The following is a 14,664-nucleotide window of genomic DNA, read 5'->3' on the forward strand; positions in this document are numbered from 1 at the left end:
AGAAAATAAAGTTGTAAATTTAATGTGATATGATTTTAAGTTGTATTACTCTGATTTAAATTATTTTATATTTTCTATGAAACAATTTATGAATATTGATACTTTGGGCTCATTTGAATACTCGAAAAGAAAATCTATCTACGGACTGCACCTTTGAGGATTAGTATGAATCTTTTCATAGGTCTAGGATGCCCTAAGTTAATATATATATTTATTTTATTTTCTATTTGAATTTAAAATTTCTAAATATCCATTTTGCATTAACTTTTGATGATTTCTAAATGGTTTAATCCATCTTTTATATGTTTCAAATTTTATTTTAATGTTTTTTATAATTCAAATTAGCTAATATTTTCTTGTACTGAATTCACAAACATAAGAACATCAATAGTAAACTAACAAACATACAACAAAATAATATAATTTTGTACTATTCGTAGTTTATTTTTATTAAACTAAACATTCATTTTGGTCATTTTTTTCTCTTTAGAGGTTATTTTTCTGACAAAAGTTTTAATGCTATTATAGGTATTTCTTTTCTTATAGATCCGCTTTATTTCATCGTATGTCTAACTATAAAAATGAAAAATATCCTATATCCGTCTTGTTGAATAGATTTAGATTCTAGATTTATTTGATCTAAATTTTATTGAAAACTTAAATTAACTTAGTATCAACTTAATTATAGTGATATTTGTATAAATAAATATGCTTTATTTTTTATTCATGTTAGAAAATAATTTTGATTTAGTGGTAAATCTATTTTTTTTTAAATTTAAAATTTTGCATAAAATAAATTAATTTATTATAATATAATTTAAAATAGAAAGCTTCAATATTTTTAAGGAACTTGTTTTATATTAGTAGAATGTAATCTCTTTGTAAACTCTACATAGGAGGTTTGCGACAATAACAAAAGTTTAAAATACAAGCATAAGCTACTTCTCCTTTTGCCTTGCAATAGTCAAAGCAAGCAGCCACGCCACAGTTGGTATTATCAGGTAATGCCCTATACTTGTCAGGAGGGCATTCACAAGTACGATTAAAACAAACGGGTTTTGAGGATGGACATGTGACTGAAGCACAATCGGAGTTCTTCGCACAAGTACGTGCCAGAATCGGTGTACCTGTACAAAATCATGTATATTGACGTTGTATGTATTAATGTATATATATATATAATAATGTAACCTGCTGATGAGGTAGATGAATAATTTATTATAATAGAAAAATACAACTTCATTTACTCACACGTTGAAAGAAGTAGAATACCAACGAATATCAAAGCTGTTTTCTCCATTTTTTGTTGTGCTAGTTAGTTTCTTTTCTTTTTAAATGACTACATGATGTGCTTACAGAAACTATTTATAACTGTTAGAAAATAAGAGTTTTCTAACCATGAATAATATGTTATTTCTTTCACTTTTAAAACAATATGTTTTATAATTGTGTTTCATTGCTTAATAATTTCTTTCTTTTCTTTTGTGAACGGTAAAATATTCTTATTTATTATCAGCTAATATCTTAGCCAATACATCAACCGTATCTGATAAATTTTAATGTTAAATCATATGTACTTAGGAAAGAGTATCAGTGTCCAATTAATGTACTACTCTGAAATTACCTTTTAAAAATATGATAAGAGTTTTATGCGCACATCGATGCTTGTATAGTTGTATTTCTTATAATTCTGTATAATTAGTTAATATAAAAAGTTATTAAAAATATTATTTATAATTTGATATTTTATATCATGAAACTTTAAAACACTATTGTTTTGTAACTTGTTTTACATAATTATTTTATATTTATATTAATTTATCGTTAGTAATTATTAAATTTCAAAAAAATTGGTACAAAAAATTCTTGTGCTTATGTCGCTGATTTACTTTTAAGAAAATAAAGTTGCAAATGTTATGTGATATACTTTTAAGCTGTATTACACAGATTTAAATTATTTTATATTTTCTACAGAACAATTTATGGATATTGATACTTTCGGCTCATTTGAATACTCGAAGAGAAAATCTATCTATGGACTGCACCTTTGAGGATTAGTATGAATTTTTTCATATATTTGGGATGCCTTAAGTTAATAAATTTTTTTATTTTATTTTCTATTTAAATTTAAAATTTCTAATTATCCATTTTGCATTAACTTTTGATGATTTCTAAATGGTTTAATCAATCTTTTATATGTTCCAAATTTTATTTTAATGTTTTTATAATTCAAATAAGCTAATCTTTTTTTGTACTGAATTCACAAACATAAGAACATCAATAATAAACTAACAACCATACAACAAAATAACATAATTTTGTACTATTCGTAATTTATTTTTATCAAAGTAAACATTTATTTTGGTCATTTTTTTATTTTAGAAGTTATTTTCTGACAAAAGTTTTTAAATGCTATTATTGGTATTTTTCTTCTCAAAATGGTTCAGATCTGTGGAAGTCTCTTTAGTTAAACGGTTTGATTAATGTTTATTAATGTTTCTACACTAATAGATTTGGGGTTCAAATCTCAGAAATGTAAATTAACCAGACGTGGTTTAAAAAATGGTTCAGATCAAATTCACAATTTTTCAGTTCAGATTTAGTTTGAATATCGGGTTTGTTACAAAAATTGATTTTTCTTTTCCAGTCATAAGTACCAAACCGACCATGAATCCAATGTTACAAGAACACATGTCTTGGTACTAAATAAAAAGTTCGATATTCATTTCCAACAATCCACGAGAGATTAGTTCAAAGTATTACCGTTTACAACAAGAACCAGAAAAAGTCTTTAGTCTTTACTTAACTGCATACCTCAAGGTTGAGCCGGAGCCACAGGTGGAGAAGTTTGTTGTTGCTGCCGGGGAGATTCAAAGCGTCTTGGTTCATGTACGTCTTCATCCTTAGATGATGGCGGTTTTGGTGATTCAGACAAGTGAACTCTAGCAAACTCATCAACTACTTTCCTCTTGTCTTCTTCCTCAGCCATACCAACTTTCTCTTTCGCCTTCTGTCCAACTTCTTCCGCGGCTTTAGCCACTTTGTTGAAAGCTCCGGTGACCCACGTGGCGCCCGTGAGGACGTACCGGTTCTTCATTATAGCCGAACCCGCATTGCTCACCGTCTGCCCAGCTGCGGCGATTGCTCATTTGGTTTTCTCCAAGACTTGGTGCTTGTGATCAACTTCCCTGACTTTATCACCCACCACGACTGTTCCCGTGTTGATCTTGTCAGTGAAACCGAGTTTCTTGTCAAGAGATGCGACTTTGGCTGATGCAGTGGATGTAAGCTGGTGTTTCTCCTCGACGTTTTTGGCTTTGGCGATTGCGTCTTTTCCTAGAATGAAGCCCTTTGCGAGCATGCTGCTGACTACATCTTCGGCTTTTCTCAAGACGGATTCACCTGCCCTGAGAGATTTGCTGCTATCCTTGCGTTCCTGGAGAGGGAGAGATGAAATGGTAAAGAGTTTGCATCTCAAGATAGATGATGAATTAAGAGCTTACCAAGGAAGCTAAAGCTTCAGGAGATAGTTAATGTTCTTAGCAATAGTGATCATGAATAAAAAATAGTATGTATTATTTTTGTTCATATATGATGAATTCAAGAAAACGGTTAATGCTTGTAATGATTAAAATTAGGGGATCCATAAATAAGTGATGAAACATATAGACACATCTCAAGATATAGACACATTTCATATGTGTTCATCATATTAGTCTGAATAATTTTTGAAATTATTACATTAAAACCGGTATACATTGAAATGAATTTAGAGAAATAATGAGTAAACCAAAAATATTGTTTTGAATGTATCTTTCTGATGACAGATTGCAACTGTGATGTAACGAAAGCTTCTAGGGACATAACTAGATCCGTTGATTCTAAGAATATCCAGAAACTAGGACTTGTGAATACTATTCACAATGCTTAATCAAAAGTTCTTTAAGGTTTGAGAATACTCTTCTCATTGGTTTACAGAAACATCTTTAGGAAAACTACTTTTATTAATCAAATCATAATTTCCACACAGTCTTAAGCCTAGACATTAAAAATTTTAAAAATCCTAAAACATTAAAAATAATTATCTAAATAATAAATAAAACGCTAAATACTTCTCCGCATCAAACTGGGTGATCTTTTATGTCCGTACGCAGATATTTAGGCTATGAATGTTTCAAGCGGTTTACCTATACCGCACTGCGGGACAAAAAAATTGTCGCCATTCAACTTGGTTTTCTGTTTGTAAATATTATTTATTAGAAAAAAAAAATAAATATAAAAAGTAAAGTGCGGTACAAGGATAACAAAGGAACGCACGGAACGCACCTAGAGAAAAGAAGAAACCAAAAGGGTGTGTTCTCTTCTACTGTGCAAGAGAACTTAACCTTTTTTTTTTATGGTTGACTATTACACAAACTTTTAAATATATATATATATATCTCAGTAACAACATATTAAATTTCATATCCTATTCATAATATGTAAATAGGTGTGGCAAGTGAGTTGGTGGGGTAATAACTTTATTTTTTCATTTCAGTTTCTTTTTTAATTTCATTTCTTCAGCTTATTAAATATAAATGTTATTTTAGAAATTTAAAATGCAAGAATAAAATGTGTTCATGCCTATCTACAGTTTTTCAGTTTTGAGATATATGATCCACTAATATAATTGATAGGATGTAAACCCGAATCAAAACTCATTTTTAGGTTCGGTTTGGTTTGGTTACGTATAAATGTGCCCAGGTCTAGTTACAATTTTAAAATTTGACAATATAATATTTAAGATGAAGAAATATGTGAATATGATTTGCAAAGGTTTTCAAATATATATAAAAAATTATAAAGTAAATAGAATAGTTGTTTAAATTATATTAGTATCACTAATATTTTAATTTTTAATTTAATATTTTAAACTAGTGCAATTAAATTTTTTAAAAATAAAATAATTGGCTATAAATCTCAATAATAGCATATTAAACTTCATCTTTCAAATATATAAATTAATTTTTAATATAAAATTTAGTTTTAAAAATCATATTACTATAAATATATTATATTTATCCCGCAGTTACACTATTCATCACACATGTCACTATTTATACTTTGTCTCGAATCGCTTATTTTAGACAAACCGCACTTGTTCCGCATCATGTGTTTCTCTTATACAAACCGCAGTTAAACCGTACCACAGTACTCAATCCGTTTGTCCCGCACCGCTCAACCCGCTGCTACCATTCGGAGCCTTAGTATTATCTTTCTATTGATATATTATACGCATGATTTGGTCATGTATGAAAAGAGATACGAAGGTTTCAGCTTCAGTCGAATTGTTGAGAAAACTAATAGTACGTTGAGAAGGAGATGAACAGTAATGTGACATATGTCACTCTTTTAAATCTGAGTAATTCATATTTTTTAGATAATAAAATAAGTTTGTATGTCTAAATTTAAAAATGAAAATTCTTATATATTCATCTTGTTGAATAGATTTAAAATCATGGAAAGTAAGGGCCAAAAAAAAGAATAGATTTAGAATCAAGATTTATTCGATCAAAATGTTAATGCAAACTTAAATTATTTAATATCAACTAACTATAGTGATATTTGTATAAATAAATATGTTTTATTTTCTATTCATGTTAGAAAATATTTTTGATTTACTGGTAAATCTTTTTTGTTTAAAACTTAAAATTTTGCATGAAATAAAATAATTTATTCTGTTACAAAAAAATAAAATAATTTATTATAGTAAGATTTAATATAGAAAGTTTCTATATTTTAAGGAACTTGTTTTTTATTAGTAGAATGTGACTTCTTTGTAAAATCTACAGAGGAGGTTTTCGACAGTAACAATGGTTCAAAAGACAAGCATAAGCTACTTCTCCTTTTGCCTTGCAATAGTCAATGCAAGCAGCCACACCACAGTTGGTATCAACAGGTAATGCCCCATAATTTTGAACAGGGCATTCACAGTCAGTGTCCACACAAATGGATTGTCCATGTTTTCCTGGACATTTAAGTCCAACACAATCAGAGTTATCAAAGCAAGTTCGTTGTTCATTTTGTGCCAGAATCGGTATACCTGTACGAAATCATGTATGTTGATGATATATGTATGTATCTATATAATAATGTATCATGCTGATGAGGTAAAAGTATAATTAATTACAATAGAAAAATACAGTTTGATTTAAACTCACATGTCGAAAAAAGTAGAGTACCAATGAATATTAAAGCTGCTTTCTCCATTTTTGTTGTGGTAGTTAGTCTCTTTTCTTTTTGAATTACTAAATGATGTGCTTACGGAGACTATTTATAACTGTAAGAAAATAAGGGTTTTCTAAATTCTAACCATGAATAATATGTTATTTCTTTCACTTTTAAAACAATATTTTTATAACTGTGTTTCATTGCTTAATAATTTCTTTTGTGAACGGTCACTATTTGTCATTTATAATCATCTAATATCTTAACTAATACATCAATCGTATCTGAAATTTTTTAATGTTAAATCATGTACTTTGGAAAGAGTATCAGTATCCAATATACTATTTTGTAATTATTTTTAAAAAATATAATAAAGTTTTACCCGTACATCCATCCATACTTATATCTTTTTTAATTGTGTAAAATTAGTTAATATGAGAAATTATTAAACATATTATTTATAATTTGATATTTTATATCATAAAAATTTGTAACACTACTTTTTGACTTGTTTGAATAATTAGTATATTATAGTTTATATATTTTATATTAATTTATCTCCTCGTTAGTAATTAATAAATTTCAAGCTTATTCTCCTATATTTGGTATAAAATTTATTGTGCTTATTGTGCTTATTTCGCTAATTTATTTTTAAGAATATAAAGTTGTAAATGTTATCTGATATAATTTTACTCTATATTACATTGATTTAAATTATTTAATATTTTTCTATCAAACAACTATAGATATGATTTTCACTTTCGGTCCATCCGAATACTTGAATAGAGATTAGTGTATGTGTATCTATAAACTACAATTCCATTTAAAGATTAGTCTATTTCTTCTCACATGCATGTAATATCCCCAGGTTAATCAGAAATAAAATATTTCTATTTTATCTTCTATTTAAATAAATATAATTATTTGAGATTATCTCACCCATTATCATTAACTTATGATGATTTCTACATGGTTTCCATCTTTTATATGTTTCAAATTTTATTTTATTGTTTTTATAATTGAAATAAGCTAATCTTTTCATGTATTGAATTCACAAACATAATAACATCAATAGTAAACTAACAACCATACAATAAAATTTTATTTTAATGTTTTTTCAAACAAAAAAACATACAATAAAATAACAAAATTTTGTACTATTAGTAATTTATTTTTATCAAACTAAACGTTTATTTTGGTAATTTTTTCTCTTTAGAGGTTATTTTTCTCACAAAAGTTTTTTATGCTATTATAGGTATTTATGTTAGATTCGGGTTTAATTATGGGCTTCTAACTTAAAACCAATTGGTGATTAGTGGATTGACCCTAACCCTTTATATATTACTTAACGTCCCTTAGAATTCTCGATGTGGGACATATATCCCTAATACCCCTCCTCGAGATGATGGCTCTTATCGGCCAGAAATCTCGGAACTTTAGGACATTTATACTCAGTCGAGCGAGTGATATCTTACATATTTGCATTGTTTTAAGCTTCAATTTTGTACATAATGATCATATAGAGTAAGAGTTTAGCATCTTTAGGATCCATTTTGCATTCATATGTCTTAATTAGGTATTAGAGTGACCTATGGAGTGATTGGAGGTGTTTAGAGACATGGGAGTTAAAGAAAAGATGAAAATGAAGTTTAGTTCGAGTCAAGCCAGTTCAACTTGGGGAGAACCAGTGCGGGTTAGTTTACCCGCGTCGAGATGTCGAGAAGAACAGAATGAAGAACTCCAACGCGGCTTGGAGCAACGCGGGGTCGAGTACCCGCTCGCACAAGCTAGAAGAATACGATGTTACGACGCGGGAAGATGACGCGGGTTGGTATCGATCGTCTCAACCCGCGTCACGAAGAAGCGGGACTGAGCCACGCGGGACGGAGCCACGCGGGATCGACTACCCGCGCGCATGACGAGAGAGTAGCCTCGATAGTCTGACACGGGACGAAGGCCGCAGGTTCTATTACCCGCGCGCATGACGGGAAAGATCGGCAACAGTCTGACGCGGGACGAAGGCCGCGGGTTCCACTACCCGTGCACATGAAGCAGAAGATCGACGACCATCCGACGCGGGTGGTGTGACGTGGGGTATGCCCAGTCGCTCCAACCCGAGTCGATATTTATCCTAAGTCGAATTTTAATATTTTAAGGGCTTTTAAGACTTTTTAATGGAAACCATTAGGTTTTCCAATGACATATAAATACTCTTGTAATCCCAAAGTTGGGATCATCTTGTTTTCTCTATCTAATCACAAAGAACTTTTAGGTGAAAGATCTTATCTTGAACATTTTCTCTTGTGATTGTTTGATTATTGGGATCACTAATCATGATTAGCACCAAATCATCATTGATTCTTGGGCTCATCATGAAGAGTAGTGAGTAGTCTTCTTTGGATTCATGGGTTAGGGAGACTAAGGGTGATTAAGCTAGATCTAAGGTGTTTTAGTATAGATCTATCTTGTTCCTTGCTAGTAGAGTGTTTTTAATGCAACTCTAGAGTTGGCTTCTCTAAAGTTTAGCTCTAGGCATTTCATGCCTGAAAGGTGTTTGATGAAATGCCTGAACCAACTCTCCTAAGCTTTTAACATTATTTACCAAAGAGATTTGTTGTTAAAGGTGTTAAGATGGCTAGTAGAGTTGAGATTAATGATTACTTAGATAACATTCAACCTAAGAGATTTGATGCTTGAGTTATCTTAGTAAATGAACATTCATCTACAGATAGAGTTTGTTTAGGAAGGTGTCTAGGCCTAAGGTAGATAGATTGGTTGAAAGTTAACATCTTTAGATTAAAACTTGATCACCCAAGGTCAATTCCTCTAGCCTATGAGTTCTTTTATCCTAAAAGAAAGAAAACTTTGTCCTTTATTGCATTTTAGTATCATTCTAGCTAAAAAATCATCTCACCAATTGATAACACTTAGATTAAACATGGTCTTGCATTCCCTTTGCTTTAGAATCACTTAGAACTGGTTTGACATTCTTTATTCTACAACATTTGATTAGGAGCCTTGAAACTCCTATCATCAGCAAGTTTAACACAACATTTATACCCGGTTGGAAGGGTTAATCACGACCTTTATACCCGGTCAGAAGGGTTAATTTTAATTTTAATTAGGAGTTTAGGGTATTTAGGATCTGAGCTCTGATACCATGTTAGATTTGAGTTTATTATGGGCTTACAACTTAAAATCAATTGGCGATTAGTGGATTGGCTCTAACCCTTTATATATTATTAATGTCCTTTAGAATATATATATCCCTAATACCTCTCCTCGAGATGATGGCTTTTATCGGCCAGAAATCTCTGAACTTTAAGACAGTTATACTGAGTCAATTACGACCTTTATACCCGATCGGATATGAAAAGTTCGATATTCATTTTTCGGAAATTCCAGGAGAGATTCGTTCAAAGTATTACCGTTTACAACAAGAATCAGAAAAAGTCTTTAGTCTTTACTTAACTGCATATCTCAAGGTTGAGCCGGACCAACAGGCTGAGAAGATTGTTGTTGCTGCTGGGGCTCGTGATGTTCAGATTCTTTTGGTTCAGGAGAGTCGGAGAGTTTTGGTTCATGTACTTCTTCTTCCTTAGATGATGGCGCCTTTGGTGATTCAGACAAGTGAACTCTAGCAAACTCATCAACCACTTTCCTCTTGTCTTCTTCCTCAGCCATACCAACTTTCTCCTACGCCTTCTGTCCAACTTCTTCTGCAGCTTTAGCCACTTTTCTGAAAGCCCCAGTGACCCACGTGGCACCCGTGAGAACATACCGGTTCTTCATTATAGCCGTCTGCTCAGATGCAGCGATCGCTGATTTGGTCTTCTCCGACACTTGGTACTTGTGATCAATTTACCTGACTTTATCATCCACCACGACTGTTCCGGTGTTGATCTTGTCGGTGAAACCGAATTTCTTGTCGAGAGATGCGACTCTGGCTGATGCTGTGGATGTTAGCTGGTGTTTCTCGTCAACGCTCTTGGCTTTGGCGATTGCGTCTTTTCCTAGGATGAAGCCCTTTGCGAGCATGCTGCTGACAACATCTTCGGCTTTTCGAAACACGGAATCACCTGCACGGGGAGACTTGCTGCTATCCTTGGGTTCCTAGGGAGAGATGAAATGGTTAAGAGATTGCTAGTGAAGATGTGAAGAGAAAAGTGAGGTTATTACCAAGGAAGCTAAAGCCTCAGGAGATCAACAATCGTTGCTCCCTGAAGTGATAAGACTCATAAACACTCAGTCGCTGGAAAACATAAGAGGAAGTGATAGAGGCACTGAACACACCGAGAGAAGAACCGCAGTTTCAGCTCCTTGTAGATCCTTGAAAGTGACATATGCCAACTTAGACCGTTCTGCCTCGCTGTACAAACGTGGTAAAAAAAAGAGTAAAGGAGATGAAGAACAAACGAGTTTTTTTTTTAATGTTAAAAAAAAGCGTTTTTTAAATCTAAACTTTCGAGTAAAGCAAAGCGCAAACCTCAGGGTCTCAGGGTAGAGAATACCGCCAGAGAAGGAAACAAACTCCTTGAGGTCACGATCGGTTGCTCCTAGAGATACATTGCTCACTTCCACAGTTGTCATCATCTGCAAGCAAGATGCAATGTCACCCAGTGTTGCGGACCCAGCATTAACTTTACGTGGAGTCAATATCTGTTTAAGTTAAAAATAAATGTCAAAGAGGGGTCAATGGAGAATCGAACCAGGAAGATACCATCTGAACTGCTAATTTTACATGTAATGTATACACAAATCAAGGTTTTTGTAAGATTTTTGTGGTGTCACTTGGCGACACTCCTTTTTTAGTGGGTCCGTCCCTGAATTGTCACCGACACTTAGAACACATTTAATGGTTAGAGGTTTTTAAAATAAAAAATATTAGTATTATCATTATTTATTTATGTTTTTTTTAAACCATTTAATTTTTTTTGAACAACATCATTTAATCATCTATTTGAATGACGTCTGTTCTTTTTAGTATCCTAAAGTATTTTAAAAATTCTTAGTTAAGAATTTTTGCTCATTTTCTCTCCTAATTTTTTTTTACTTTAAATATTAAGAACTCCTAAAACTATCATTGGAGATGTTTTATGCTCTCTTTAATGCACAATATGGTCGGTTGGTTCTTCCCCTCCTCCCAAAATGTTCTCATTCTTTTTTTTAATCATATCTCTGCACTGATATCGTATCTCTCTCTCATGACCCTTCCTATTGTTTATAATTCTGTTTGAATATCTTCTATCCTTTCAATGAAGGTGCTCTTATGGCCTAAACTATGACTTACATTTGTTAAATTGGTGAGATTTAAGATTAATTGGTAGATTTTTGGTTAGTTAAATAATATAGATTTATTGGATTTTTAATAGTTTTAAATTTATATTAAATAACAAAATTTTATTATGAATATTTTTAGTTTTAAAATTTAATTTTAGTTAATTACTTTTCATACCTATTCCCCAAAACTGTTAGATTAATGATTTTGTTTTCATCCCTTCATAATATTATATTATGTATACTAGCATTAGTGAATATATTGGAATTGGTTTTTTCACGTTATGCAAAAACTATTCTAACTATAATAATCTTTTGAAAAGAAACAGTTCTAAAGGTTAAACTTTTTTCTTTTTAAACACATCAAAAATTTAGTGCAAATCTTTTTCTGATATTCTTTTTTGGGAAATTTGGCAAAAATGAACAAAACAACTATAATCTTGTCCCTTATTACAAAATCAATTTTTATCACTTTTGGACTTTCACTACCCTTTTTGTAAATAAAAATTCATATCAATATATTTACGATGCAAAAAAAAAGGAAAAATATAAAACATGAAGTAGTCAAGCATTTGAATATATGAAAAATAATTTTTGATTGAAAAAGATATTTGGAATAGTAAGTTCGAAAATTGGCTAAAAATGTTAGTAAATCAGATCTACCATCTACGATGACTTAGAATATGCAATCTAAATAAGACACAATGATCTAATGAACATAGAATGTGCAATACACCGAAAACATTTTCATATACTAAGGCAGAATAACAAATCCTCATTAATGTATTTATGATAGATCAGAATACCTAATAATTAGTCACTAATCTACCTTGGTAGAACATACATTCTTTTAACCTTCCTTTTATCTATAACCTTGGTATACCCTATCTATGGTCACATCTATTTTCTAACTTTGATAGAATGTAAGTTTTAGTAGATTTGTATATAATATCCGAAAATATATGAAAAAACGGTTACAAAATATTCTCTCAATCTTTTAAATTTTTTTATTTCCTTTTTTAAATGTTGTTGCCTAAATGTGAGTCTTCTTCGTTACCACAACGATTTTGGCAAAATCATGGGGCTTCTTCTCTTTTTCCTAGTTCTTCCAAACTTTGGTCTATCTAACATAAGAAGATGCACATATATGCTTCTTCTGGTTTGTGGAAATCGTTCATAAGAAGTGGATGGAGATTTCTTGTTGATGAGGAAAAATGAGGTAGATTTCTTACTTTGGAGACAAGTAAAACCATTGACAACCTAAGAGTTATGGTTTGTGAGGACTTTGGAAACAATGTAAACATGGTCAATATCGAGATGAGTTACTTACCTTCTGATTTGGTCAATAGCATCGACTCACCACCTGTTTTAATCACCAATGATCAGCAGAGAAAGAAGGAGGACAATGGAGAGATGTGACGATGAGCTGAATTTAGACGGGCCAAACAAAGAAGGTGTCGACGGCGAAAATGAAATCGCCTCTTCGATTTAGAAAGAAGAGTCGGAGACGATAGTAGGGTTCTGTTTCTTTTTTTTCACTTCTTAGTTTTTACTTCTTATTTCATTAAAGTAAACTATATTTTAAAGAAAAAGACAAAACTGAATTTTTATTATTGTTTATTCTATAAAGACAATGATTTTGGTTTTAATTCTAAGAGGACAAGAATATAGTTGTTTTGTTCCTTTTTGCCAAATTTTCATTCTTTTTTTCGCTTGCCTGAACCAACGTTGTAGGATAATTGTAGTAGTATAATATATTTTTTTATTTACATATCATATATCAAAGAACAAAAGCAAGGTAAAAGGATAAATAATTATGTTGCGGTAAAAAAATATTATGTTGCCCAAACATATAATACACGATGTGCATCGTTATGATGCTTCTTTCCTTCAACTCTAAGAAATAATGTAATATCATAAGTGCATATGTTATAATAAAAATCGATTAGTTAAAACAATCGATTAGTTCTGTGAACTTCAATGTAATATTAGATTAACTAGGGTCATAGCTCCGCGCAAGCGCGGGGTAAGTTATTGATGCATTATGTAGCCTTATGTAAGGGATTTTGGTTTTTTTTTTTAACTTTTGTTTTTTTGTGTTGTATATAATTTATATTATAATAGATTGATTAGGTTGATATGAGAATAACCGGTGATTTCTTATGTGTTGATATTTCATATCTTATGTGTGGACGTCTAAAAGAGTTTCCGATTTATCTTCATGAATTTGACATCTAGCAACATTTTTTCCATGAATATGTCGGATAGAGACGCACATATCCGCTGAGATTCAACATCTGATACGCTGACTAATTGTCATTCTCATTAGCTATCCAGTAAATCCGCAAGCTGTGCAAGTATAAGAAAAAAATTATCTACCACAATTTAGAAACCATAAACAATAGTGAAACCTTTTATTAGACATAGAGCAAGAGAATATACATAACCCTATAAATATGGTCAAGGCGAGATCTTTTAACAGAAATAAAAATTGAATCTCCATGAGGTCCTCTCCGGTCTATGCGAACTCTCTTAATCCGCCCAAAAAATTGTGTTTCTTTTTCATTGGTTGTTCCTGTAGTTGTCAGCTGTGTAAATGATTTTGTTCACCTCCTCCTTGAAACTACCAATGTGTTCTAATTCAGATTTGAAGTCTGTGAAATTAGTGAATCCTTCCATGGCGTACATGTCTTAGCGGACAACTTCGGAAAGTAGAACAAACAACAAAGAAAAGTTATATTAATCAAGTTTTCAGTAGGACTATGAAATTCTATTAATTTAAAGAGTTTCAATGATACATGACACTGAATATAGCGGTTTAGAGTGTAATGGTTTATCATTGGAGATGAGAGTTAAGCGACGAAGTGGGAGAACCCTAGGCCCTAGCTTAGAGACGGTGAAAAAGAATAGACGATTAGAAAGCTTTTTTGGGTCTATCTGACGCATCAGCCTTACCTTTTAAGGCTTATGTAGAAACTGAGTGCGATAGGCCGCGAGTTAATTAAAATGACCCAACAACCTTTAATTTATTACACAGCCCTGTTCGAAAACTCACCGCTAAGGGCTGTAAAATCTCCGGAAAAACGTAACTCGGGCACCAACGGTGACGATTTAGACTGATTCGGTCTGAAAATTGGGATTTTTTAAAAAAATTAATTTTTACTCGTTTCATCCTATAAT

The 14,664-nt window shown here is 31.6% G+C and overlaps 1 protein-coding gene, 1 non-coding gene and 3 pseudogenes across 2 annotated transcripts; 2 read left to right on the forward strand and 3 right to left on the reverse strand.

Annotated features, from left to right (window-relative positions):
* Positions 1 to 838: 838 nt before the first annotated feature.
* Positions 839 to 1,352, reverse strand: LOC106351732 (putative defensin-like protein 307). The gene is made up of 2 exons (XM_013791490.3): positions 1,252 to 1,352; positions 839 to 1,127 (listed from the first exon to the last, which is right to left on the reverse strand). The coding sequence occupies exons 1-2, from the start codon at positions 1,298 to 1,300 to the stop codon at positions 889 to 891; spliced, it is 288 nt and encodes a 95-aa protein (XP_013646944.2). The 5' UTR covers positions 1,301 to 1,352; the 3' UTR covers positions 839 to 888.
* LOC125590998 lies at positions 1,200 to 1,294 on the forward strand. The gene has a single exon (XR_007326989.1). It is a non-coding gene; the product is annotated as a small nucleolar RNA R20 (small nucleolar RNA).
* Positions 1,353 to 2,618: 1,266 nt separating the features above from the next.
* Positions 2,619 to 6,249, reverse strand: LOC106350255 (annotated as a pseudogene).
* Positions 6,154 to 6,243, forward strand: LOC125590995 (annotated as a pseudogene).
* Positions 6,250 to 9,543: 3,294 nt separating the features above from the next.
* LOC111208316 lies at positions 9,544 to 14,241 on the reverse strand (annotated as a pseudogene).
* Positions 14,242 to 14,664: the final 423 nt, after the last annotated feature.

The sequence above is a fragment of the Brassica napus genome, chromosome C7, assembly GCF_020379485.1.
Source record: "Brassica napus cultivar Da-Ae chromosome C7, Da-Ae, whole genome shotgun sequence".
In the NCBI taxonomy this organism is placed as follows: Eukaryota; Viridiplantae; Streptophyta; class Magnoliopsida; order Brassicales; family Brassicaceae; genus Brassica; species Brassica napus.

Coding starts and splice junctions, on each gene's coding strand:
- LOC106351732 (XM_013791490.3), bottom strand. CDS start 1,300: ATGGAGAAAACAGCTTTGATATTCGTTGGTATTCTACTTCTTTCAACG. Junction 1,128..1,251: donor TATTCTACTTCTTTCAACGT/GTGAGTAAATGA, acceptor GATTTTGTACAG/GTACACCGATTCTGGCACGT.